This window comes from Astatotilapia calliptera, chromosome 7 (assembly GCF_964374335.1).
Source record: "Astatotilapia calliptera chromosome 7, fAstCal68.1, whole genome shotgun sequence".
In the NCBI taxonomy this organism is placed as follows: Eukaryota; Metazoa; Chordata; class Actinopteri; order Cichliformes; family Cichlidae; genus Astatotilapia; species Astatotilapia calliptera.
The window spans coordinates 20,440,938-20,468,545 of NC_137428.1; the positions used below are offsets into that span (position 1 = coordinate 20,440,938).

Here is a 27,608-nt window from a genome sequence, read left to right on the forward strand (position 1 = left end):
GTATTACACAATATATACCAAAACAAATCATCGTGAAAAATGTCCCATGCTGTTCTCAAAGCCACAACCTTCAACATACAAAGCAGAGGTGAGAGAAAGCTGGTTCTCCATTCAAAGTCAATGGGACCAAAAAAAGTGAAATATTTCAGAAATGCAGCAGCTAGCCAGCTTTATGTAGGTCAGTGTTAGGTCAGTACCTGGCTGGTTCCTGTCCCAGTGAGTAAAGCTGAGAGATGAACCATCATCCCAAATGTAGTCCACCCCTCCACCTGCCCCCCCACGAGCACGCAGGCCAATCCACCAAAAACCAGTCTTTCCTGACAGCGCCGCTGTAAAATGTGACTGCTCATAGCTGCAGGAAAACGGAACAAAGAGATGATAATGACAAACAGACAATAATGTACAAAAAAGACTATTGGAGTGCACAACCTCAGCTGGAAAAATTGCCCCTATACAAGTGGAGCAATTTTAAAAAAAAATCTAAAATTTTGAAATTATTTGGATTCCGGGGGGGGAATTATGAAATATTCTGTGAATCACAGGGGAGGAAAATTCTTCTTCATGAGTTTTTCAGAGATAAGAGTGTTGTTGAGTGACACTGGATTATAGCACCATAAGTATAGGCTAAGATTTTATGTATCATCCAGATACATAAAATCCAGAATCTGTAGTTTTGCAATAATAAGCATCCTTATATCACCCTCAGACAGACATGTGACTCACATGTCTCCAATATGCAGCAAGACGGCATCCTGCTCCTCACAGAAGGCCTTAGCATCAGACCAGCTCCTAGTCGTCTCCTCCATCCAGTAGCAGGAGTAGCGATATGCTTCCCAGCCCTGACACACACATTAAACACCTTATTACACATCTGGCATTGTCACTTCTGCAGTGTGAGGTTAAACTTGAAAAGGCAGAGAAATGTGACAAGTCGATGTTTGTCGCACCTGAGGACATCCGTACACAGTGGGCTGTACAGAAGGCAGTGGGTAATGTGCTTTGGGCATTTTGCAGATGTATGTGTTGAGTTCTGTGCAGGTCACGTCGTTCCATCGGCCAGACTGAAGGAAAATTAGTATGATCAATCAATCAATCAATTAAGATTGATGTCAAAAAGACCACAACTGACTACAAAGATCACTTTATTTGCTTTCACCAGTGAGGGTTTTCAGGTTTCTCACCTGGTGCAACATCTCGACACAGTCCTCACTGAACCCATCATGGTTGTTGGGTTCCCCTGGAGCCCAGTAGGTGAATGTTGTTATGTGTTGATCAGACCATGAGAACAAGCCAGCATAAAACAGGTCATTTAGACCAATCCAGACGTCACTGGTGGCTGTGAAGGACAAATAAATATCAAGTTTAAATCAAGTGTGACTTAAGAATGTAAAAGGCTTTTCTAAATCTTTAACATCTACTTTAGTTTAAACACAGAGAAAATAAGTGTAAATCCATACCCATGTACAGGTAGCCTTCCAGCCAGCTCTGCTCTGTCATGGAGAGGATGGAGACAAGTTCAGCACCCAGAGCCCTGCAGCTGCTCTGAGCATCATGCCACGTCTTTTTGTCTCCAAAAGGTTTGTAGCAGAAGTCCCCAAACTCAAACCAGTCAGGTCCGGAGCATCTCAGCTCTGTGGGAGAGAGTGGAAAGAGAAACGGCAGAATAACAACACAGAACAGATTAACTCATAAAATCATCATTACTTCTTCAAAAAGTGGAAGCTGAAAGAAATTAAGAGGTTCTAATTGCATGTCAACTTACCTCCATCTGCAAAAAAGTAAGACACAGCATAGTTTCCATCATATCTGTTGAAAGTAAAGGCATTGAATCAGCCTCTCGGGACTGCCCCGCTACTAAAAAACAAAACAAGAACTAAGAAACTCATCTACTCACTGCCGTGAGGTAATGCCATTCCTCGTGGATCCAGGGTAGAAGTTCTGTCCGTCAGCTTTTAGCAAAGTGCAGTCTCCGCCAATCTCATTCAGCACCACTCCAGCATGGATAGCTGCTGCACAGATGTTTGAGTCCTGTTTAAGAAAGAAGAGAGAGGTAATGCATGCACAGACACAAACATTCTGGCAATGGTACGTACTGATGTGCCGGCCTGCAGGAGTCGGACTAGTTGTGCAACCTCTGTTGGGTCTAGGTATCAATGGTGATACCGACACTAATTAACAACCTCTGTTACTTAACTGACCATATCAATATCCCAGAAGTTTAAGTGACGTGAAGCTATACTCTAATTAAAAAGTGTTCTTTTATTTATTTATTTTTTACGTACCCCTCGATACAATGTAGTGCCATACACTGTGTAACCAGCTTTGGCACAGTCTGCTGGACAGTGGACACTGAAAGACATGAAAATTAGTGTAGAAATGTGTGACTAATAATCCAAAGAACAATGACACAAAGAGCTACAAATTCAACTTTATTACAGTATATTTGTTAAAAAAAGATGAAAAATATATTTTTACTTACGTCATTTTATCATTAGCAAAGTTGAAGTTGGGCTTGCTGGCACATGTAACTGCATCTGTTGAACAACCGATATTTTATAATGACAAACCATATAAATTTAGATTTGTATTTGAAAAAAGGTTTAATCTGGAGTTAAGTCAGTTTCCTTACAGTCTGGCGTGCATCCTAACACCTCAAACCGAAGGCCTGCCTGACTGCTGAACTCCACTGGAAGGATGCGGATGAACTGAGCTGACACAGGCGTCCCCAGCAGCTGAGTCTCAGCAGTGTTTCTGTCTGTTGCTCCTGGTAAAATCTGGAACTGAATGAGAGAAATAGAAAATTGTTATCATGGATATTTAAACAGATAAACCTGTCCAAGAGCTCCCAAGTGTGGCTTTGAACAGTCTTGATGTCTGGCAGGTGGTAGACCACAAAGTCGCTATGCAGTTTCATGCAATTCTTACTCACATCCCCATCAGCTGGGTAGTCAGTCCAGGTCAATCCATTCATACTGTGCTGAATCTTAAATTTGGTCACCCAGTGGTCATTCTGTGGGCAACCCTGAATCACAATCCCCGTCACTTTTCTGGTCTCACCAAGGTTTACCTGAATCCAGCTTGAAGCAGCTGTAAGAGGACAGAGACAGGGTAGAAGATAGGACCTTTGTTGTGCCAAAACCCAGAACCCCAACCTCAAGTTTTAACTAACAATTCAAATATTATTACACATGTGTGATCCCTGGGTTGGTGCATACCATTTCCTGATGGCATCCAGCAGGAATTTCCATTCAGACGAGCTTTGTTTGGAGTGAAGGAGCCAATGGAGGAGGAAGCAGAGAGCATGGCATCTGAGATGTTGCCATGTTCAAGACCCAAGCCATGCAGGCACACTGAGCATTCAAAGCACAAAAGCATGAAGCCGGAATTGCACTAACTCAAGATAAATATGTAATACTACAGTAAACATTAGCACTGATTATAAAATGTTTAGAGAAACCGATGGAGAAGTTACCTTTTTGTTCACAGCTGTAGATGATCTTAAGATATTTGGAAACAGTGGGGCAGGGGTCTGGGTCCACATTGGCATACGCAAAGCAGAACGGAAGGTTGTCACACATTTTTCTGTACTTAGGAAGGATGCCGCCTACTGTGCAGTTGCCTAGAATATAGTAATATCAATATTTACTTAATTAATTTGATTAACATTGATACATACCTTCAGATAAAGTTTTCAAAAAATCACTGAATCAAATACACATCATCAATATATGTTGTAACAAATGTGCAGCACCACTTTCTGAGCCATCGAAGTGTGGACAGATGTCGGCATTCTGTCGTCCGTAGAAAGCAGACCGGATGTTAATCACACTTTCCTGTGGACAATGAAGGACAGCACCGGAGCCCTGGCATACCAGTGCAGTCAGAAAGCCTACAATAAAAAGTTGATGCGTTATTCCAGTGCAAAAATAATATATATTATAGATGAGGGTAGAATAATTAGCCTAAACATGAAAATTTCCCAAGTACCTTTAAACAGAGCAAGGAATTTTTAACACAGCTTTTCCAAATATTCTAGTATTAATTTGGAGACTTACAATTTTTTTACTTTGCACATAGAAAAAAAAATTTTCACCAAAGCCAAAAAATTATTAGCCTCCCTTATGCCAATAGTCAGTTTTGCTTTTTTTTTTTTCATTGGATAACAGCCTGCAGTCATTTGTTGTAGTTTTCAGCAGGTCTCACACGTCTCCTGAGTGATTCCAGTCCATTCTCTCAACCTCCCGCAGATTCGATGGTCTTCTTTCATGGCTCTTCAGTTCACCCCACAAATTTCCAAGATGTTCCAAGTCAGGGCTTTGTGAAGGGCAGTCAGTAACGTCCACTTTGGTCTTCTGGAGGTTGTTCTTCACCAGGAGTGATGTACGTTTTGAGTCATTGTCAGTGTTCTTAAGGTTGTAAACCTCTCCCTTCTTTCTCTAAATACAATCAGTGTCTCTGTGGGCAAAGAGCTCTAGTTTCATGTCATCTGACCAAAGGGTATGCGTCCAGTGTGCATAACCTTTCTCCAGGTTGTCTATAGTATACTTCAGTCCAGCTTAAACTTATCTTTTCTGCAGAAGAGGAGTTTTTCTTGGTCTGTAACCTCACAGTCCCTTCCTGTGTAGAGTTCTAGTGATTGTCCTTTTCAAGATTATAATTCCTGACTTGGCTGAGTTATTCATTAGTGTCTTTGCAGTTATTCTGGGGTAGACATATTTCTCATTCTTTGAAATCTTTCACTTTCTACATCTGCCAGGTGTGGCTCTCTTTGATTTTCTTTATACTAGTTCTCACTCCAGTTCTTGAAACTTTAGAAATGCTGTGATAACTATATCCATCTCCTGCTTTGTGAGCAGTGACAATTCTTTTTCTCAAGTCTGAACTGATTTCTTTTTTTTTTCCAGGTGACAACTGAGACAGCAGTTTTTTATATTGTGTGTAAATTGGAAGATAAACCTCAGTTTTTACTTGATTTTACAAACTTTAAGCATTGAAAATTTACAGCACATCATTGCACGGCAGTGGTTTGTGCTATTAGTCAGTAAAGGGGTTAGTTTTTCACTGCGGTCATTTTTGGTTTTTCTGTAATAATTCTGTTATTATGTGCAAACTGAAATTATTTATGCTTTTTAAAGAAAACTAGTATGTTTAGATCTCAATCTCTTGCTCTGTTAACCAACTGTATCTTTTTATTGTTTCAAATTAACACTGAGGTATCACTGTTACCATCATGAGGTGGAGGTGGCTCAGGTGTTCGTCCTGGAAAAAGTAAACATCTATCAGAAATCTGAAAATTGTCAAATTCTTATTTTCCAAGCATCATCTGGAGCATCATTTCTCACCTCTCCGCTTGCAGATATATCCTCTCTTGTACTCACAGTTGTCATCATTCCAGTAGCCATTGTTTATGAGCATACTCAGACAGTCTTCGCCATAATAGTCATCTGGGTTCCCTGTGAGAAAAGACGAGCATATTTTTCACTTTAGTTTTTGTTTTTAGTCTTTAGTTTTAAGTCTGTAAGTATTTATAAAGCATCAGATTTGGCCTTTAACCTGCATTCCAGTGGATGAATCTGAACGGAGAGCCGTCTGTCCATTCCCAACCACCTTCAGTCATGGAGTCATGACCCCCCATCCACATAGAGATCCCAGTGGGACTCTGCTGGATTAAAGCTGAGAGGATATTTTAAAAAAGCAGCAAATTATAGCAGGTTGAGATTATTAATAGATCTAAAGAAATAAGAAACAGTCAAATGTGAAGATAAAGATAAAACACCAGACTAATGAGCAAAGTTCTAGGCCCTTTTCACTCCTTGGTTGCAGTTATGTGTGCTTTGTTGCACCGGCCACACCCAAAAGTGGGAGTGTACCTGTATACCTAGTCAGTCTTTGAAGATGATTTACAGTATTTAGGGGAGAAAAAGTCTCCAGTGCCCACTAGTGGTAGCATTGAAAAAGACATCACTAGTTACACCGCTCCAAAATTCTACAATACATGAAAGCGACACAATCTCCAAACTGCAAAATTTTTCAAGCATAAATTTCAAGCAAATATCTGCACATATCAGCTCTGAAACACCTACAAACTGAAAAGTGAGAAGTTGACTGAGAAATTGAGAAAAGCAGTTAAAATATGTCGTCTAAAATAAAATAAAATAAAAATCACATTTAGCATATTATTACACTGAAATATGATTAAAAATGTCATATTTTCATATTTAGGAGCAACAGCACGATTCAATAGAATCCTTTAGCCCTCAAGGTATCAACCTATTTTAGCAACTTATATGAAAGAATGGGATCATTCACAGCCCCTTTTTATTTCATACAGTTACAGTTCATTCAGTTTTTTATCTGTAACATGCGTTCTGTAATCTTCCTATGTAATGTATTGTAATGTATGTAATGTTTTTTAATCGTTTTAAAGCAGTTATGATATGTTAATGATGTATTATAGTATGATATGATTCTAATACCCAAATATTAATGAAGCAGGGCCTCTGTAACACTGTTTAACAACAAATGACCATCTTTTTCATCTGAACAGTGAAATAAAGATGTAAGGATCATACCCTGTATGAAGGTCTGTTCAAAGGGCTCAGTGATACTGAGTAGATCTCCTCCCTGATTGACGCAGTCAGCTCGAGCCTCTGCCCATGTCCTCATCGACAGGTAGTTAAACAGGTAGCAGTAGTCATTGAAAGGATCAGCGGTCCAAGAACCGCATTTATCGTTCCAGCCTGTAACAAACACAGCTGCTCACACATTTGCATATTGAGATAAATGTATTTAATCATCATTTGTCAGTGTAGCTTAAAGCCTGACCTGGTCCAGATGTTGGAGGCTGGGGAGGAGGCCCTTGTCCCTTGGCTACAGAAATACGAAACAAGGAATAACTCTAAATATAAACTCAGTATATAAAATTAATTCAGGAAGAGGCAAAAATGAATGCATTTATCACACCTTTTTTGCAGATATAATCCCTTGTGGCTGTGCAGAAGTCATCATTGAGTTTTCCAGGATCATTGTGAGTCGTTCCTGTGATGTGCATACAGTCTTCATTCATCCAGTTGTCAGGCTGGTCTGCCGCCCATGGGAGAAAATCCTGAGATCAGAAGAAACCGTGAGTATTTTCATGTGTAATATTTTGACACCGTAAAATATTATGAAGGATAGAGGATAGTCTCAAGTTTTTTAGGTTTGTGATGAATGTTTTCACACTTTTACACAGTATAAGAAAATAGGTTAGAAATACAAGTTTTGGTGCCATATAGGTTGCTCTGGCTTTGCCACTTACTGCAGGTGTTCCATCGGTGTATACGAACTGGTTTTCAACATTAATGTCATTCAAACCCACCCAGGCTGCCCCTGGCATGTGAGCTATCAAAATGTCAAGACAAAAGCACATCAGCATTGATAGAGTGTGTTAATGAAATACTTCACTTTAGTCATAGTTTGATTTGTACTCTTAGTAACTCACCAATCAGGAAACTCAGCTCTTCCTCTGTGTGGAAGCTGGCCAAGTGACCCTGCTCTCTGGTACAGTGTGCTTCAGCATCTTGCCAGTTTTTCACCATCTTGGTCTCAAAGTAATAGCAGAAGTCCCCATACAACAAGTATCCAGTGTCACAGTGGGAATCTAAAGCAAATCAACAGTTATCAGTAAAGGTGTGGTCTGACCGCAAGGAAAGAGAGAATGTGAAGTTTGACTGACCAGGAGCTGAAGTTGGTTTCGGGTTCTGTCCCCCGGTCATCTCACAGATGTATCCCAGGCTCTTAAAGCAGTTGGTTGTTTCCCATTTGCCGTCATAATTTCCTGGATAAGAATGTTGAGAACGTTAATCGGTCTTGTAATAGCAGCCTCAATCTAATGACACGCGAAACGATTAGCTTAGGAACAGAGCAACAGAGCACCGATCCTTACCCGTAAAGATCTGTCCACAGTCCCAGAAGTTCTCAGTGTTTCTGGGCCAACCGGCACCATAGTTTGAGAAGGTTATTTCGGTTTTATCCACCCATTTGAAGTGGCCATCCTGGTCCTTATCTGGTAATGTTACATACATAAATAACTTTAGATTTTAGACAGCTTTCTCATTAATCGTGTATAAAATGGCAATGTCTTTTTCACATTTTCACGAGCACGAAATCATAGAGGACCTGATAAACCAATCCACATGTCAGGTATGTCCACTTGATGAAAGTCTGGGAGCTTCCCATTAATGAAATACTGTTCCTCTTGACTACACATGAAGAATGGAACAAACATGGCAAATGAGAATCACTGTGTGTAATCAAATACCTGAACTCACGAAGGCTAAATTCTTAACACAAGACTATGCACCTTATTATTATTTAGGAAGTTGGTAACACTATCATTGGTCAGAATAGTCTCACTTTGATTGGGAAATTTTCTTTTTCTTTACCTGTTTATAATCAGGAGGTGAGCCCCTATATCAGAACACTTTGTAAAAGCCTCGTGCCAGGTGGTCAAGAGATTGATATTACTGACCATCCAGTAACAACTGCCACCAAAGCTCTGCCAGCCAGCAGGGCAGACGGCTGCAGGTGAGAAGGGAAAACAAGAGTCGGAAATAGTGAGAGAAAAAAACAGAAACCAAATAAAATGCTTTCACAATGGTAAACCTTGTGTTTCCAAAACAATCAGTCTTACTATTCAGTGGACGTTTGCACATGTAAGGACGCTCGTGTCTGCAGACGTGGGACCTCCAGTCTCCAAATGAACTGGTTTCATCCTTGATCATTGCAATACAGCTGCCAACCTGAGTGTCACTGTTGGAAAATGCAAGATTTAGTCAATTAATATTGACTTTGAGAGTCTGTTTCAACAGTATGAAACCTTACATTGTGGGTTGACCTTCAGCCCAATTTGTGTAGCCCACTTGTGTAGCATCAGACCAGGCAAGCTGACTGTTCCCCACTTCCACTTGACATGAAATCTTGTTGCATTTCTGGAGAAAAAAAGGTCAAATTATCCATTTAGAAAGAAGTAAGTCTGTTTACTAATCCTACACTATGCCTCTCTTACCAGTGTAGAAAGCCCAATCCAGAGGTCAAGATGTGTTTCACCCATGTTTGACGTGACAAACTGGTTTTCTCCTGCTGAAGTAATGGACACCAGGTCTGCTCCATCCGCCACGCAGTCATGCCTAGCTGATGTCCAGCTCTTTCTTGTGTCTGATTTAAACTTGTAGCAGTTGGAGCCGTACGTCATCCACCCGTTAGCTAAGTCACACTGTGGGCTAGGATTTGCTGAGGAGGAAGGAAGAAAATATGTTTAAGCTGCTATAGCGAAGAATGATTTACGACGTGTCCTTAGGCACAGACCAAGCTCTGGCCACATCACACAGCCAGTGGTATGACATGTTTGGGGTGTTGCGCTCATGCTCATAGAATCAGGGTTACATTTAGTAACTACTGTTTTTTCAAGCCAATGGATGTTCAACACTCAGATTTTATTATGGTTACAACATACATGGTGACTAGGGAGATGTGAAGCAATTTTTTATATTGTATCGTTGGCCTGGTGTATAAACAACAATGTTAATACAGCATGTAAATTTTGCACCATAATCCATTATATCAAATGATCACTGCATGCGATGTGTGCAAACCTTGTATAAATAAAACTGGATTGAACTGCGTGGCTAAAGAGGTGATCGAACCAATTCCCCCACTGTACTCTTTTCACTTACAGTTGATGTGTTTGCAGATGTATTTCCTCGTGTTATTGCAGTTTTCATCATTCCACTCTCCAAAGTTATAGCCTACCACCTGACCACAATCCTCATTATCATTCCAGTCATCAGGCTGGCCTGACATCCAGTGTCTGAAATAGGAGCGTAATGGATAATTATTATGGATAAAATTAAGAAAGATACCTTACATATCTTTCATTTATTTCTTAATGATCAGGTATTATGCTAATGACTTTCACGGCTTTCTGATATGCCCAACCATGGCGTTGACCCTCAAGTCCGATAAGGAAAAGCTCACCCACAAAGATGAGCACACGTGCAATGGAAGTTGTGTGAAAAAGAACCATGGTTACTAAATAAAATAAATAAGTTGGGCTTCACTAGAGTAGTAAACGCATTACATACGACAGATATTGTATAAAAGGACTCCCATCACTCCACTCCCAGACACCTTCCACGGTGCGGTCATTCAGGCCGAACCAGTAGATCTCTGAGCTGATTTGTGTCCTCACCCATAACTAGAAACAGGACATGAAAATATAAAACCAGAGAGTGAGAAATGATACAACATTATTTATGTAATCTCTGTAATGTCCCCCGTTTTTTGTTTCTCACCCGCTCATGAATGTCCTGAATGCTCATCAGGTTGCTGTTATGCTCCAGACAAAATTCATTTGCCTCCAACCATGACTTTGTATCAGTTGAAAAGAAGTAACATTTGTTCTCATACTCCCTCCAGCCTGACTGGCACTGGCTATGAGCTGAAAATATTGAAAGTTAGCATGTGAGGCAGCACATTTCCAGCCACATAGATATAATATGCTCCTTTTCGGTTTTGATGTAATACTACTTATGGGAGAAAATGATCTCTTCACTATGATCTCTCTCTGCATAGTCTGATGTTTAGATATTTACATTACTTCTCCACTTCAGGTGAATTTCTATAACGGCTTTTATTATAGAGACTGTGACTACTTTGCTGGGTTGATAAGTACACAACTTCCCCAGCTGATGAGCTGAACGCTGAATGCTCATCAATCATAAAAGTCGCATGACAGAGCTACAGTCTAGCCATGTCAGTCAGTTTGCACAAATCTTTGGGTAAATGTTTCACTTTAACAACTTTGCGCGTGATTTCCACGAATCCTTAATTAGTCAAGCAATCATAAAAAAGCACCGAATTCTAACCTAAACCTAACCATCAATTAATAAAGACTAAAAATTAAAAAAATAAATCAAGCTTCTGTGATATCTGCAGTTAAATATACTGCGCTAATGGAAGTAATTATTACATTTAGATTCGTAAGTGTCTTCCTGAGACTTCGGGTCACATGATCTTCTGCGCATCATGTTCTTCCAAAAGCTTTTTTTTAAACCAATGTTGCAAAACGTAATTATTATTCCTGCAGCCAGGTTACATCAGAAAACAGCAGTCCATATTTCTGATGTTTTGCTTTTTAAGATTATTTAAAAAAATCTCTGTTTTTCAAAATAAAAAACTGAATCATTACTTTCTGTGATTGGCTCATTTTTGGGGGTGAAAAGAGGAAAAATAAAAATAAGATTGTCAAACATACAATTTAAAAATGTAATTATAAGAGCCTGACTTACCTCCAGTAAGAACAGCAGCAAAGCTCAACAGCTTCAGAAGCATTCTTTGTCTGTTTGCTTTTTTAATTAATATTTTTGGTGTCTTAAGGAGTGCTTATGCACATCCTACTATTGCAAAGTCGTTTCTCTAACGTCCCCTGAGCCTGGCAGTGTATGTGTGAGTGAGTGATGTGAGTGATGTGCTCTAGCTCCAAGTATTGGCCCCTCTGAGAAGCTTTTCGTTGGTTTTCCTCTTTTCAGCAGTCTTCCAGGGTCCAAAGACTGAAAGTAGTAAAACAGATGTGACGGTCATTTAAAAACTGCAGCAGTCTGCTACTGTGTGTCAATAAAACCCAAGCCAATAAAAATGAATAAAAAATAAAGATGGGATTGATTTCACCATGTGGTATTAACCCCAACAACAACTATCAGTAATAAAAAATGTTTTTCAATTGAAAAACGAGATTTTTTTTTCTAAGCCTATTTTTACATTATTTCATTTCAGACTGTTGTTAACTAAACTTTTTTTCTTGAATATTTTTAAAACATAAAACCCTGATTGCTCTTGTATGAGTAAAATGTCCTTGCTACTCAAATATCAAAAGTTTATCAGCAATTAATTTGATGTAACGGATTTGTGACATTGTCACAAAATAATTGGTCCAAACAGCATGTCAGGTAGGTTTCTCATAGTATATAAAAATGCAAACACATCAGTTTTGAGGTGTTTTTTTGTTTTGTTTTTTTACACAGAAAATCCAAAGTTTAGTGTGTAACCAGTACATTTGGGGAAAGAGTGCATGCTCACATTCCTCTCCAGAATACACAGGTTATAAACAACCACATGTCGACTGTCAATAAACGTATATGTACTGCCAAACCTCTGCCTTGAACTGTTACTTTTTAACATGGTTTATAAGGATGTTACAAAACAATAAACTCAAATTTGCAGTTAAATTCTCATTTATTCTTTCATTGCTACAATTATGTATCATATTTTTAAAAAGTGTTATGAAATGCTAAAAAATAAAAAAGCTGTAACAAAATTTTCTAAGAAGCTGAATTTCCACACTAAACACAATAAATAGAAATGCAATCAGGAATAAAATGGAAACAACATTTGATTTAAAAAAGAAAAAAAGGACACATGTATTTAAAACAAATTCCACAATTATGAAAAAAATAAGTCACACAAAAGTGGGTGAAAATGTCAGGCCACTAAATTAAGAATATTCATTAGTGATCTGCTAGAGAATCTCAAGCAGTGGTGAGGTTCACATAAAGTTAGGGGACCGCAGATACTAGAACTAGACCTTTTATTTAATGAAAGAAAAGGAGTAAATCTTAAAATCAGTTTAGCACAATTTAACAGGTAGCCCGTGAATCTGAACAATTCTGTTGTCCCTAGCCTGCAGCAGCATTACTCATCTGCAGCCTCTAGATGTTTCACATGCTAGAAACTAGAGGGGACATAGATCATAGGAAACAGATTTCTTTTTACATTTTAAATTTTAAATGACCTTTTAAGGAAAAATACGGGGTCATTTTGAGTCTGTAAATATCTGGCAACTGAGGACACCAGTTACTCTGACAGGATTATACATAGTAATTAAAGGAGACCCAAGATAGATCCTTGGGCAATACCACAGATTAAAGAGAGGACACACCAGGTATCAAGCTATATAGCATCACTTCTTCTTGCTACTTGCTGCTAAATATCAACAAGCAAGGCCCATAAACAGCTTCTCCATTTTACCAAAGTCACTGTGTCAGGACTTCTGATAGTGGTGCTCATAAAATGAATGAGTAAAGAGAACAGAACAACCTCATAGGAGGATAGTGGCTGACAGCGGGGGTAAAACAGACAGCTGGTTAACTCAAGTTAACATATCATTAAAATGAATAATAATGATGAACAACACAGTGAATACATTCCAGTTTTTTTATTATTTTTGCTTCTTCAGAAAACCAGATATTGCATCTATTAGAGTGTATCTTGCAGAAGTCTTGTACTGTCTATGAGGTAAATGTACCAACTTTGTAATAGCCACTGTTGTTTCCATGATTGTTGTTTTTGTTTTAACATTTTAAGCCAGAAGACAAACATCAGATTATCCAGAAATAAAGAGGAATCTCACCAAGTAACATTTACATATATCTTTATTGTGCCAACTGATACCATGTAAATAAACCACCAAATGGAAGCAGTCAAAAGGAGGAAGAACACCAAGCTTACACAGCAAAGTTTACAAAAGACTCATTTACTAATAAAGTTGGCTTTAATTTTAGTGTAAAAATGATATCAATAATACCAGAGAGAAATCTGCAATAATATGTATTTTACTCATACAAACATTATCAGAAATAATATTTTCTTTCTTCATATGGCAGAAATAAGCATGTATTGATGAACAACTTGAAACTTTAAATTCTCCATTTCTGACAAAAATATACTCAAGACTTCACATCTAGTCTAGGAAAATAGTGCACAGCAATGGATTAGTCAGTAAAGAATAATGCCAAAGAGACGGCTATATTGGTATACAAAAGTGTTCATATATTAAAATATAACAGAACAACCATCCACAGACACAATCTTTTAAAAATCTGAAAGCACTGACAGTGTTTTCAAAGTCAGCTTCTGTCAGTTCTGACCAGATCTCGATGCAATAATGGAAAAGAACCAAAGAGGTGCACCATATTGCTTTAATGATTTAGTGATGACTATAACAGATGAGCAGTGACCTCATCTCTCAGTTATAGTCATCACACTTTTCTCAGCTCTAAAGTCGACGTAAATGAGTCGACTTTCAGCAGATTGTTACACCGGACTGGCATTTACAGTTTTTGTGTGTTTGGCACTTGCAGCAGCGTAATTCACCAGTCAGTCGCTAATCAACGATTTAGATCAGTGAGCTCTAAATGATTATCAAAACACAATAATGGAGAAAAAAATACCTATAAATATTCAAGTAAGCTCTGCCTTACTTCAGCTGTTCTAAACCTTTAAACGTTTGTTTTCACTAATCTGGAAATGCGAGGGCAACAGTCTTGGACATTTCGTGGCGTTTTCACATCACATTTCAGATTCATGGGAATAATTTAAATGAACTGGTGCACAGGCAAGTGTTGAAGCCAGTATGAATACCTTCAAACTACTAATGTGTCACATCTCTCTGAAAGATTACGATGGAGGACAGAGAGACCGATTAGGACTGATGGTTAGAATGCTTTCATACTGGCCAACTAAAACATTCTTGTTCACGATATGAATCAAAGCACCCCTCTCATTCTCATGTGGTCTGTATATGTACATGGCTCAGCTACTATTTTCCCTTAAACAGTCAAAACTCAGTCAAAGCAGGGAAACAAGGAAAAGTACAGTACAAAATACAACATCAATGATTGTACAGAACACCTGCAGGAGTCACAAATGTCTTCAAAGTGTCTTTTTGTCACAGAAGACTTCAGATTTGTCAAATGTGCACTTCAAGTCATTAAAATCTCACTGAAAAAACTGAACATCGGGTGAAATTTCTCCGATTTTGTGCAGTTATCGGATGTGACGGTGGCCTGGCAGTCAGTCGCCTGATAGTGCGTGGAGTGGAGCTCACATGCAGTTGACCACGTTGCTGGAGCCTTGTCCGACGTCTCTGATCTGGCTGACGTGAGACGAACAGACAGCGACTCCAGCTCCAGCACGGCAGTGAGACACTGAGCCCACCAGCTCCCACCTGAACAGCAAAGATACACAAATCAATAGACAATTAACAACAAGAACACTTTGGACTTTTAGAGGTCATTTTAAAATTCCATTATTTAGAAAACTACTCAAGTCCTTCAAATGTTTTAGGCTAAATATATGGTACATATATAATGTACAAATAATCTATAATTATGGACTTATGAGTGTCTAATGAGTGTAGCTCAAAAAAACCAATCAAATTACAATGATAGATGGTTCAAGTCCCTATATTTTAATATTAATTTTAATTTTCAAGTCAAGTGAATGGTTTATCGGTATCCAAGCTAGGAATGATACCAGGAGCCAAATCAGCAGTTGACATAATGTATTCTTGTAAAAAGATGATTAATGATGTTGGATCAATTTGCCCACTGCCAGTAACCCTACTTTCATCAGACTCTTATTAAGAATCATCTAATAAATACCTAATTTTTGCTTTTTTATGTATATACATATTCTTGAAGAATAATAGTGGGGAAAAAACATTTGAAACAGGAATGCATCCAGAACATTTGCTGCTCAGTTTTACGCCTACTGAAAAAAGTTATTCTCTCACATCTCTGTACATGTAGAAACACAACCCTCGTGCTTCTCCTACTGACCTGTTCATTCGTGGCTCAAAAGCCTCCACTGTGTTCAGGTAAATGTTCCCATTGTGTCCCCCGACTGCAAACACTCTTCCCATTACAGTGGCGACCCCGACCCCTCCACGTGGGGTGGTGAGCTCTGACACGTACTCCCAGCGGTGCATTCGTGGGTCAAAGCGCTCTACGGAGCTCAGTGGCGAGTTGTCATCAAAACCACCTTTGGAAAATTATAAGATAAGACAGTCATAAAAATTTTATTTTGGGGGGATTTTTAGGATGTTGTTATAAATGTGAAACTCCCATGCGAAATAAAAAAATGCGTGAAATGCTGAGAATATTAGTAAAACCTCACACTCAGGTTTAACACCTGTTTTTAACACTGTCTCCCATAAAGACGGCATTTAACGACCTCCCCTGTACACTTCATGATGAGGTTTGACACCTCAGTATAGATATCAACACTAGGACGACTATTCGAATACTTTCTTTGGGGATTTCAAGGGTAGCTGCAAATCCTCACTAATTACTCAAACAAATGTAGTTATTTTGTTCTATAAGCAGCTCTACAAGTAGCTATACAACAGCATTACATGTTTTTACCTGAAGCTGGTGAACCTCAAACAACTCTTTAAATTGAGGTGATGCAATAAAATCCTCTTTCTGTGAATCAGTTACCAAATAGCTTTACAAACAATGAACTTTCAGCTTTCTGGATTGAGCATTTGTTTGGTTCACCAAAGAAGCACGCATGAAAGAGGAAGCAAACATTGACAAACTGCATCATATAAATTCCGTGCAGTAAATTCCAACATTATTGGACTATCCAACGAATCAGCCTGTAGAGAAGAATATGACAAGTGTTCTCCTACAATTCCTCTTACCCACTACATAGAGGCAGCCATTGAGTTTGCTGACTCCATTTCCAGCCCGACGCTGTCCCATCTCGCAGACCTCTGTCCACTTGTTGAGATGAGGATTAAACCGTTCCACACTGGACAGTGACGCCACGCCGTCGTTGCCTCCCACAGCATACACAAAATTCTGAAAATGGGAGAGCATAAAGTAGTTAAGTGCTGAGTACATATCGCAGATCAGATAGATGTTTTTGACCTTTCTCTTCAGTTTTACCCCCAGTGCCACGGATCCAACTCCTCCCCTGGGGGTGTTCATCGGCGCCACGGCACTCCAGCAGTCACTTTCAATGTCATAACGCTCCACGTCGTTGAAACAGGAGTTGTCGTCCAGACCTCCAATAGCATATATAGGACCACCAAGGGCTGCCAGGGCTATCCCCCTCCTGAAATACATATGTTCATGAAACTAGCCATACAGTTAATGCTTCACAGAAAGAAACGTACATTCCTTACTATGGAACAGGATCAAAACTTGTAATTTTTTTCTTTCTGTGTGATCATTAAATATTTTTAAATCACTCCAACTTTTCTTCAGGAGTTGCACTGGAGCAAATTTTCGATTGATACCTTTTGGTATTCATCGACGCTTTCATCATCCACTTGTTAGTGAAGGGGTCAAACATCTCCATGTTTCCCAAGTGTTCATTACCATCATGGCCCCCAACAGCATAAACTTTGCCTGAAGAAAACAAATTGTAATTCCCTGTTTGTTTACCATCACATGACCAGAATATGAACTGATACCATTAATATTGACATACTGCACACTAATCAGAAAATCACTGATTGGCCACAATCCTATTAGTATCAAGCATTAGCAGCAGATCCTTAATGTCCAGTTAATTGGAAGGTGCAGCTCTCCTGGATCAGACTCATCTGTTCATTTCTTTCATGGTTATGCTTTCTTTCTCCTCAAGAACACTTGCACCAGTGAACAGCAGCATCCGACTGAGAACCATATTGGTATGAGACAATTTAACTGTGTGATCAGGAGGATCTGGCTCATCTGTGCCCACTTTTGACTTTACTGAGTATGTTGTACTCTACTCCCTCAGCTTCCATAGCTCAACATTTCATCGTTCAGGTGAAAATGTTCTTGTTTACATTCTGTAACGCAATCATACGACATCTTTCTTACCTCCTACAGATATTACGCCCACGTGACGCCGTCTGCTGTTCATTTCAGGGCCAAAAAACCAGCTGTTCTTAGTGATGGAGTAACACTCAATGCTGCGAAACGGGTCACCAGAACCGCCCCGGCCACCCACGCAGAACAAAACTCCTGAAGAAACAATTGGACAGAACAAATGCCTGGCACTCTGAGGTCTTCAGAAAGAAGATGAAAAACACTTTAGCCAACATGGAAAAGTTAATATAAATTACAAGTTATTAAAAGTTTTGAAAGATCTATTTGAGCATGAGATTCAGGGCCCTTATTTTTCATGGCATGGCAGCAACTTTTAAACTCAGTGCAGTGTTTTTGTTACAATCCCAGAGAACAATCCACAGGTGGACAGAGCAACCCACACATATTAAAATTACTCGCCAGAAGCAGGAGAAAGCTATTTGTTAGCATCCGAGTGAAAATTAGGTCTTGAATTTCTTTATTAAGAGAAGTCTGGAAAAATCAAGCAGAGCATTGCTTTCATTTATACACTGTCCTACATTTCTTTTAATAAAAACCAATGCAGTGTGACATCAGTGCATCTTCTAGAAGCAAAATATAAAGTCTTTCACTCCATTCATTGTATCTGACATGACACAAACTTGTAGCAAAATACTTGGAACCCCTGAGACACCCCCGCCTTTTCCCCTGTCATGGTGTGACAGTGTAGGTTTTTTGTCACTTTTGCAAAATAACTGCAGAAAGGCATAACTGATCAGTGGTCTTTGATCAGTGGTCATGAGTATTTGCATAATTATGATTAAGGAACTGACCTCCCAGCCCATTGTTCCTTCACTGGGCTGGTTTCAGTCATTATGCAAATGTACTGTTTATAAGATTTGGGGAAACCTGCAGTCAGCTGAGACTGAAGAAGTCACTTGGATGAGTGACAAAACGTTTCTCCCACAAAACGCTACGTCCAGATGAACAGAATCAACTTTTGGAGAAAGGCATAATATGTTTACCATTTTCCCAAAGCCTTTGTCCATTAAACACTGTGTTACTCACAGTGTTTAATGGACACTCAGCTTTGGCCAAATGGAATAGGACTGCAATTGTGATTTTAGTGTATTTTGGTGAGCTGACACACTCTACAGGCTCACTTTATGGACATTTGAGATTAGCAAACATTGCACTGTTTCTCTTGACCTTCGTGCATGAATTACATTTTAGGTTGAGGTGTTTTCAGGTGGCTGAAGTATAGCCCATTAAATGTCCAGTACCTTCTGTTGTAGCAGATGTCATCTGATTTTTGTTGTACATCTTCCTTTTAACATTAATCCAGGAAACCTCAAGCTGCATGGTACAAGGAACAGCTGTGATTGGCTCATGTAGTCAGGCACTGATTCAAATCTTTCCCTCCTAAACGCCTACTAGGGGTAACCCGAGTTTCTCTTTTCTGAACAGAGTATTTTCTGTCCTATTTCAGGCCTGCTTCAAAAGTTATTGGTGATGGTTTCTGTCTATATAGCTTACTATGGCTACCCTCAGAACAACCTGGAACCTATTCTAAATTGTCATCAAACCTCGTCTTTGTTGATATTTACTGAGGAGTAAAACCTGGTCATTAAGGGTACAGGAGAGGTCATTAAATGTCCTTTTTATAAGGGAAGGATTCAAGGAGCCCTTGATTTGCTTTTGTGTGGAGTTCAATTAACAGAGCACGCATTTTCGATATTGCTCAATCATGTGTACATTTAATGAATTCAATTAATTGCGCAACCATACTTTAGACTGCTATAATATGCCTCTGCAGCTCAGCAACGATGTCTCACTGCCACCTTTTCAATTTTATTATGTTTAATTCTTAAAATGCAAGCACAGTTACACGTTACAGTGACTATTTGAAGTGAGGAGCATTAGGAATGAAGAGATAGTTTGGGTTGTTTCAGTGATATTCATCAGCACTGTGCTACTTATCTCTAGCTTGACTATAATTAAAACCCCCAAACCATCTGCCTATAACAGCAGATTTAAGGTACTAATGTAATGTGATGTAAATAGGTCCGTAACTGCACATGAACTTGCAAAAAGCCACTTGGTTTTATGTCTGCAAGTGTGCTTTTATAAAGATAAGAAAATGTGCTGTAATGACTTTCTAAATGCCATAAAACAAAAGACTTGTTACATGCTCACAGCAGAGCACCACCATATAAAGGTACCTGCAGTGTGCTTCCTGGGTATGGTACGGACTGAATACTCAAAGTCTGGAACCACCTTGTTGTTGAGGTGCAGGTGGTAGTTTCTGGCTTCATCCATCAAGTCACGACAGCTCAGGTTACCTTTGATCATCTCATCTTTTGCCACGGTTCCAGTCAGAAACTCTACTGGTAGTAGGGGCAGGCGCACCTAAAGGAGAGACAAACATACATGCGGGTGTCATGCGGATGCTAAAGTGATTATATAACACTCCTTTTACTCACAGTTATTCCCTTAAACATTCAGGTAATCAGTAAACCAGGTGATAAACTCTGACTTCTGACACACATTCAAGAATACAACACTAATATAAAAAAGAAAAGAAAAAAAAAACCTTTCCAGGCCATTCTCAAACCTGAGACATGATCTGGTCCAGCCAGGCCTCGTGATGCTGTGGGTTTGCGTTTAGCCATTTCACTGCTGCATTGTACACCTGTGTCTCCGAGTGAATATTGAGGTCGCTGGAGGACAGTAATGTACGCAAGTGCTGGGGAGACACACATGTGAAGTCCTCACACTCCACTACCTCTGTGAAGTGCTCGCAGGCGTAGCGGTCAGCCATGTCCATCAGGTCCACCCGATTGTGGCTCTCGGCAAAGGTTCGAACTGCCAGGCAGTTGGTGGGGTGAAAGTGTGCCTTCATGTATTCACAGCAGGCTCTCGCCACCAACTCAACCTATTTGAAAGAGGCAATAAATCAACTTCAAAAATTATGAGTTGGATTATATAGTTCAGTGTTTTTCTAGATTAAAACTGTCATTATGCATTAATGTGGTAAATCAAAACTATACTTGAAACGCAGGACACCTCTGTTCATGTTATAATCAGATGCTAGTGCTTGTTGTGCTTGTCTACCTGAAGGATGCAGGCAGCATAAAGCAGTGGCTGGACATTATCCACAGTTAAGGTGAGCTTGGAGGAATAAGCAAAATGCACCAGGTCCTGAATGGCATCACCATCAAAGTCTTTAATTTCTATCAGTTCCTGCTTGGCTTCAGACATCTCTGACAGGAACATGGCCCTGATGAAATGAAAAAGTCACTTGAACACAAAGATTCAAAACAAGGCACCAACTAATGTTTAAAAATGCAACCATGGTTCACATTACAAGTTGCCAAAAATCGATACTTTGACAGCAGTAACCTTTTAGTCTATGAAAACTGATTTTAGCTGAAAATAAACTTTAAACACTAATAAGAGTTTGGATTTTTAAATAAATTATTGTAATGTAAATATTAAAAAATTTTCAAATACTGTTCATCTGCAGTACAGTGGTCCCTCATTTATTGCGGGTGTTACGTTCCAAAAATAATCCGCAATAGGTGAAATCCGCGAAGTTTATTTCTTACAATTATTATAGATGTTTTAAGGCTGTAAAACCCTTCACTACACACTTTATACATTTTTCTCAGACGGGCATGAACATTTTGACACGTTTCTCTCTTGTTTAAACTCTCTCAAAGTTCAAACCTTCGTAGAAAAACAAGTCCAGTATTATAGAATGAAACCAAAGTCAAACCATGTTTTCAGGTCCAGAACATGGGAATAGAGCAGATGTGAGAGAATTCAACATTAATGAATTAATGGTACGGAAGTGGAGGAAGCAAGAAGAATGAGTTGAGTAAAGTTTGATTGGTTTCACTTAATGCGCCTTATAATCCTTTGACGTCGACACTGTTGTGTTTGTTGTCTTCTGCTAGTGATGATTAATGTAAATTTGACAAGCTGAACGCATTCTGTACTGTACAGGAGACACGGCACGAGATTTATTGAAAATTGTCTACAGCCGATCAGGATGCAGAACACAATGCGCTGTAAAAAAACAAAAAGCCAAACATGCAAAATTGCACACAAAAAAATCCGCGAAACAGCGAGGCCACGAAAAGTGAACCGCGATATAACGAGGGACCACTGTATGTTTTTTGTTTTTGGGCTTGCCGCTTCTTTTGTCTTTTTTTTGTGAAAACACACTGCACACCATGCTGTTGCAGGTTTTGAGCTGATAGATCTTCGGGAATCATCTTGTTGTTGCAAAAATACCAATTTATGCATTTCTCTGAAAACTGTCAGCTACAAGGACTGAAAATGATTGAAAAAGCAGCCAACATCGTAAATAAAAACTAAAGAAAAAGTAAAACTTAACAAATAAAAGGTGGAAAAGTCACTGGTTTGCCACTTTTGACCATTGTTATCTTATTTATTTGCAAACTGGATATGATGAGGGAGTTGTGGACCGTTCTTAGAACACAATATACAAAATCAAACCATACTGTGTTAGATAAGGCTTAAAACTAACAACTGAGACAATAAACCCGTTAGTAAAACTTTGTGTCCTTAGGTCGTACATTCTTCTGTACATACAGATATCTTTTTTTTTTTTAATCCAAGAAGTCTCCCCCCTATGGCTGTTAGAAAAAAACCCAGGGTTAAGACACCGATACAGGCAAAACATACCTGAAGTAAGGGATAACACAGGCCAGCACCAACTTGTGACAGTGTATCAACCTGCTGCCAACCTAGAAAAAGAAAAACAGAAAATACATGATACAAGCACACTTTGACATCATTAAATTAGGGCTACACGATTAATCAAATTTTAATCTCAATCAAAACTAGTTTCCTTCAGTGATACTGAAAAATTCATGGAGCTTACAAACACTGACTGAAATCACAGACACAACTGTATTCTTTTTGGCTAAAGTGCGTCCACTAAACATGATGAGTAAATGGATGTTTCAGGAAAATAATCAACTTTACTACAAAACATATTTTATCCCCTCATAGTTATGTGTGGCGATAGCTGCACTATATACAAAATGAGGGACCTCACTGCTGTCAAATGCTTTGCTACAAGTTTTATTCACATCATGAAAATCCAATAAATAGAGTGAAACGTTAGCTCCTAGGGGATGCACTTGAGCCAGGTGAATAAACATCTTTCACAATGTAAAAGAGAAAGCAGTGCCTTGTGGATTTATCTTTGTCTTTTCTTTGCATTACAGTTTTCCTGTAAGGGCTGCACCCAAATCAGGTGGATAAGGGGGACCAATTTTATTTCGATACACAGATTTGTGTATTATTAAGAATGTAATATGGATTATATATTATAGTATTATACTTCCATGAAAGAGCAATAAAAATGTCTATTGCCATGGAAATCAATAAATTATCCTGACAAATAATCACGATCTCAATATTGATCAAAAATAACTGTATAGCCCTAATGTACAGGGTGGGCCATTTATATGGATACACCGTAATAACATGGGAGTGGTTGGTGATATTAAAGTCCTGTTTGTGGCATATTAGTATATGTGAGGGGGCAAACTCCTCAAGATGGGTGGTGACCATGGTGGCCATTTAGAAGTCGGCCATCTTGGATACAACTTTTGTTTTTTCAATAGGAAGAGGGCCATGTGACACATCAAACTTATTGGTAATGTCACAAGAAAAACAATGGTGTGCTTGGTTTCAACGTAACGTTATTCTTTCATGAGTTATTTACAAGTTTCTCTTTGTTCACAGCCATTGACATGTCGAAGAGGTAAACACGTGAAGAGCGGATTGAAATTGTGTTGATATCTGGTGAACGCAGTAACCGGGTCATTGCAGCAGATTTCAATGCACGACACCCTACAAGACCACCCATCTCCCACGCTACAGTTAGCAAACTGCTTGGTAAGTTTCGTGAAACTGGTTCAGTGTTGGATTTGCCAAAATGTGGACGCAAGAACACTGTCACTAATGAAGAAACATCAGTGGCTGTCCTAGCTTCATTCAGCAAGAGCCCACAGTGTAGCACTCGCCACATATCACTGGAGAGTGGCATTAGTTAGTGGCATTATTATCCCCTTCGGCGGATATTAGCTACTCACAAACGGCACCCTTACAAACTCCAGCGACTGCAGCATCTCAACGAGGATGACCCAGATCGGCGCACAGAATTTGCAGAATGGGCAAAACAAAAATTGGAACAGGACCCTCAGTTCACACAGAAGATTTTGTTCAGTGATGAGGCAAACTTTTATGTGAATGGCGACGTTAAACAAAACCACCGCTATTGGTCTGACACTAACCCACATTGGATGGATCCCTCCAAGACTCTTGGCACAACAAAAGTGATGGTTTGGTGTGGTATATGGGGTACAACGATAGTGGGTCCATTCTTCATCAATGGAAACCTCAAGGCCACTGGATATTTAAAATTGCTACATGATGATGTGTTTCCCTCTTTATGCACTGAAGCTGGCACGTTCCCTGAGTTTTTCCAGCAAGATGGTGCACCACCACATTATGGGTGCCCGGTCCGAGCATTCCTAGATGAACAGTTTCCTGGAAAGTGGATTGGTCGTCGTGGGCCAGTTGAATCGCCCCCAAGGTCTCCCGATTTGACCCCCTTAGACTTTTATCTTTGGGGTCATCTGAAGGCAATTGTCTATGGTGTGAAGATATGAGATGTGCAGCACCTGAAACTACAGATACTGGATGCCTGTGCTGGCATTTCTCCTGCGGTGTTGCTATCAGTGTGTGAAGAGTGGGAGAAGAGGGTTGCATTGACAATCCAACACAATGGGCAGCACATTGAATACATTTTATAAGTGGTCAGAAACTTATAAATAACTCATGAAAGAATAAAGTTACGTTGAAACCAAGCACACCATTGTTTTTCTTGTGACATTACCAATAAGTTTGATGTGTCACATGGCCCTCTTCCTATTGAAAAAACAAAAGTTGTATCCAAGATGGCCGACTTCTAAATGGCCACCATGGTTACCACCCATCTTGAGGAGTTTGCCCTCTCACATATACTAATGCGCCACAAACAGGACTTTAATATCACCAACCATTCCCATGTTATTACGGTGTATCCATATAAATGGCCCATCCTGTATATAAGTTACTCCTTAATGTTCACCATGTGATGTGATTTTGGCATTAGTTCTGAAATTGTGAATAGGCCAATCTAAAAACCAAAAATCAAAAAGTAAAAAGGAACAAATTTTTCTCGAGTCCAGGTGCATAGGCCCACCTTCAGCGTGACGTCACAGAGTTCACCCACTTCATAGAAATGCCGGAGGGAGTTATGGAAGTCCTTCCAGGCTTCATGAGCCTCAAAGACAAAGGACCCGTCAGGTTCACATTCTGATTTCAATGCCCTGCTTGCAGGTCGCTTCTCCTTGGACTTCAGCTGTTTGGCATGGTCTGGCACCACATCCCCCGGTGCCATAGTGGGCTACAGGAAACAACACCTAGATGGTAAAAATAGAAGCCAGTAAATACATAAAATCATATTCTTTCCACTTAGGTATTTTTTGTTTTGCAGTGTTTTAACAATACAGATGCTTTAATTCTATTTAAATCAGGTTATTTTATGTTAAAATAACTGCAAATGTTCACACATAAGTGTCTGCTACAAGGAAAGCAGTGGAATAGCGAATCTCTTCTCCCGTCTCTATATTCATGGCTCATTCATAAGCCTCTATCGCTGTTCATCTTTTCTCAGTTTTATTGGATTGTAGTGTAAGACTGTAAAACAACAAAAAACCCAACCCAACAATACTAACAGTCTAATCACAGCCTGTAATCAATAATAAGTGCAATTTTTAAATTCCACTGAATTCAACTGCATCCAACAACTGCAACCGCACAAATAACAGCAACCTTCAAGAGAGGCAACGAAGAGGAAGTGAGGGGTGGGGGACACGACCTGTCAGCTGAGCAAGTTAAGTCAGTATTCCTCCCCCGTTAGTGTCACTTCTTCACTACTTTAGCAAAACACAGGAAAAGCAGTTCCCTCAAACACACAAATCACACTTTAAAAATGAAAAAACTCAACAATCTAATCCATTAAAAAAACCTACCGATCGATGAATCTGATGAACAATTTCCAAAATTGATATGTCTTTATTTAAGAACAGAAAGTGAGAGTAACAGCTGAAGCTTTAAGCTCCACCTACGCTTTACAGATGATGTACTGTCTCGCTTTTTTTAAGCTATGCCCCTGATACTGAATAGCCTCAGTGTATCGCCCCCTCATCACTAGTCCTCTCAGCTAAAAGAGCAGAAAACATCAAGTCCCATCATATGCACTTATGATCAAAGCCAATTGCCACTTCTCTTCTACTTTGTAGGCTTGTGGATAGGCTTCAACATATGTAGGGATGCAGCAATATCCATTTTATTTAAAAGGCAAAAGCTGGGTTGGCCTAAGCAACCGTTGGAGGTGGTTTTAAGATGCTAAGATGATCAGACTGTGTTATTTTATTTATAAAGAGGAAGTGGAGTGAGAGAGTCAATAATTTAACGACAGATGCAGTGCACAACTACTGCTCAAAGTGCACGCAGAAGGATGATAACAATCACATTTTCTCATGTGACACAAAAATCAAGACTCCCACTGATGAACTAACGGGATCAATGTGAGGCACTTTAGCATACAAAGAGAGTCACGCTCTTCCAAAGACCTACAGTTGTCATGTCAAATTACTTCACCTACTTCCAAGGGAGCACTGCAAGTGCCCTTAATGAGGTCAAATGTTGTTCTTTGTCATTAACTGACTAATAAAACTGACAAGTGAATGCACACTGAGTTAAGGGTCAGGCAGCTCTTGAAAGTGTCTGATAAATGTCAAAGGGCCAATCTGCAATACAGTTATCTGCACAGAGTTTGCATTTACATCATCTTCTCTGCCATGGATAGCATTTAGCACACTTCATCTACACCTATAGATTATTGTCGCATTTATCAGATATTATATCTTGTACAGGTCTCATGCTTTAAGTAGCCCTCAGTGCACTAAATAATCTGCACCAACTTAAATATTGCATCTGGCTGTTCTGCGTAAAGAACATTAAGGACAGGTTTCATCCAAGATTGTTTTACTGCATGTAGGTAGGTTGTTAAACTCGGTCAAAACGGTCAACAAAACAACTGAACTAAAATCTCTGTCGACATACATTCATCCAAAGGTCAACAATTTGTGAATCGAGACGCAATTATGGTTTAGTCTCCACAGTATAGCACCACTAGTTAGTTACACATAGTATGCTCGTTTGTGTCTTAAAAACCAGGGAAATGAAATTACTGCTCTGCATTATAAATCTAGACAGCCATGCTAGCAGCAGATTATTGGCTAGCTTGTTTGCTAAAAGCAGCTACTAGGCAGATTAGCATTCGCATGACAGCTAACGTTGTCTGACAGGAAACGGACAAGATGAGGACACAAATTTAGCCCCCCAAAAAGTTACAGCAGAACTGCGATAAATAAAAAAGTTAATTTTCATAAGCGTTCAAATGAATTATAAAGAAATACCTCATGTCGCAGCGAGAATTAAGATGCCGGCTTCATTGAGGGGAATGCTTTGCTGCTTGGCAGTGGCACGTTTGTTGTGATTCCAGGTGCTTCACGGGTAATGTAGTTTCAAAGAAGTACAGAAAAAGAAGCCGAAGTAACAAAATGTAAGCTAAATAAAGCGGTCTCTGTGACACCCTGAAATATCCCCCACACACCTGCCTCTCGGTTCTGAGATACTGACACTTTAACGTTGATGTCTGACATCTAAGACATTAAATTTGATACCGATAAAAATACCAATATCAAATCTGTTACAGTGTAATGGTGCCAGCTTAAAAGTTAAAGCATCTAAAAAGCAGTACAACAGTACTATGGTGTGTGTGTGTGTGTATAAATA

General features: G+C 39.3%; 2 protein-coding genes across 2 annotated transcripts in view; both read right to left on the reverse strand.

Moving 5' to 3' along the window:
- Positions 1-11,730, reverse strand: part of LOC113027290 (uncharacterized) — a 19,287-nt gene extending 7,557 nt beyond the window's left edge. Inside the window, exons 1-33 of the mRNA XM_080304163.1 lie at positions 11,328-11,730; positions 10,332-10,477; positions 10,122-10,234; positions 9,714-9,847; positions 9,047-9,270; positions 8,863-8,969; positions 8,672-8,790; positions 8,424-8,559; positions 8,158-8,240; positions 7,925-8,044; positions 7,715-7,816; positions 7,481-7,639; positions 7,298-7,380; positions 6,964-7,105; positions 6,826-6,870; positions 6,573-6,740; positions 5,554-5,673; positions 5,343-5,453; positions 5,227-5,259; positions 3,752-3,889; positions 3,473-3,619; positions 3,216-3,350; positions 2,930-3,087; positions 2,630-2,774; positions 2,480-2,534; positions 2,283-2,349; positions 1,895-2,028; positions 1,763-1,806; positions 1,458-1,631; positions 1,182-1,336; positions 948-1,061; positions 724-839; positions 198-352 (exon numbers count right to left, since the gene is read on the reverse strand). Of these exons, the coding sequence (XP_080160289.1) occupies positions 198-352; positions 724-839; positions 948-1,061; positions 1,182-1,336; positions 1,458-1,631; positions 1,763-1,806; positions 1,895-2,028; positions 2,283-2,349; positions 2,480-2,534; positions 2,630-2,774; positions 2,930-3,087; positions 3,216-3,350; positions 3,473-3,619; positions 3,752-3,889; positions 5,227-5,259; positions 5,343-5,453; positions 5,554-5,673; positions 6,573-6,740; positions 6,826-6,870; positions 6,964-7,105; positions 7,298-7,380; positions 7,481-7,639; positions 7,715-7,816; positions 7,925-8,044; positions 8,158-8,240; positions 8,424-8,559; positions 8,672-8,790; positions 8,863-8,969; positions 9,047-9,270; positions 9,714-9,847; positions 10,122-10,234; positions 10,332-10,477; positions 11,328-11,370 (3,925 nt within the window). The 5' untranslated portion in view covers positions 11,371-11,730. The remainder of the gene's footprint in view (positions 1-197; positions 353-723; positions 840-947; positions 1,062-1,181; positions 1,337-1,457; positions 1,632-1,762; positions 1,807-1,894; positions 2,029-2,282; positions 2,350-2,479; positions 2,535-2,629; positions 2,775-2,929; positions 3,088-3,215; positions 3,351-3,472; positions 3,620-3,751; positions 3,890-5,226; positions 5,260-5,342; positions 5,454-5,553; positions 5,674-6,572; positions 6,741-6,825; positions 6,871-6,963; positions 7,106-7,297; positions 7,381-7,480; positions 7,640-7,714; positions 7,817-7,924; positions 8,045-8,157; positions 8,241-8,423; positions 8,560-8,671; positions 8,791-8,862; positions 8,970-9,046; positions 9,271-9,713; positions 9,848-10,121; positions 10,235-10,331; positions 10,478-11,327) is intronic.
- A 1,718-nt stretch (positions 11,731-13,448) lies between these two features.
- On the reverse strand, positions 13,449-27,383 carry klhl8 (kelch-like family member 8). Its single transcript, XM_026173529.2, has 12 exons — positions 27,230-27,383; positions 24,946-25,165; positions 22,371-22,432; positions 20,772-20,937; positions 20,272-20,592; positions 19,880-20,066; positions 17,691-17,834; positions 17,120-17,231; positions 16,767-16,935; positions 16,520-16,679; positions 15,654-15,855; positions 13,449-15,040 (listed from the first exon to the last, which is right to left on the reverse strand). The coding sequence occupies exons 2-12, from the start codon at positions 25,141-25,143 to the stop codon at positions 14,917-14,919; spliced, it is 1,845 nt and encodes a 614-aa protein (XP_026029314.1). The 5' UTR covers positions 25,144-25,165; positions 27,230-27,383; the 3' UTR covers positions 13,449-14,916.
- Between the last annotated feature and the right edge of the window lie 225 nt (positions 27,384-27,608).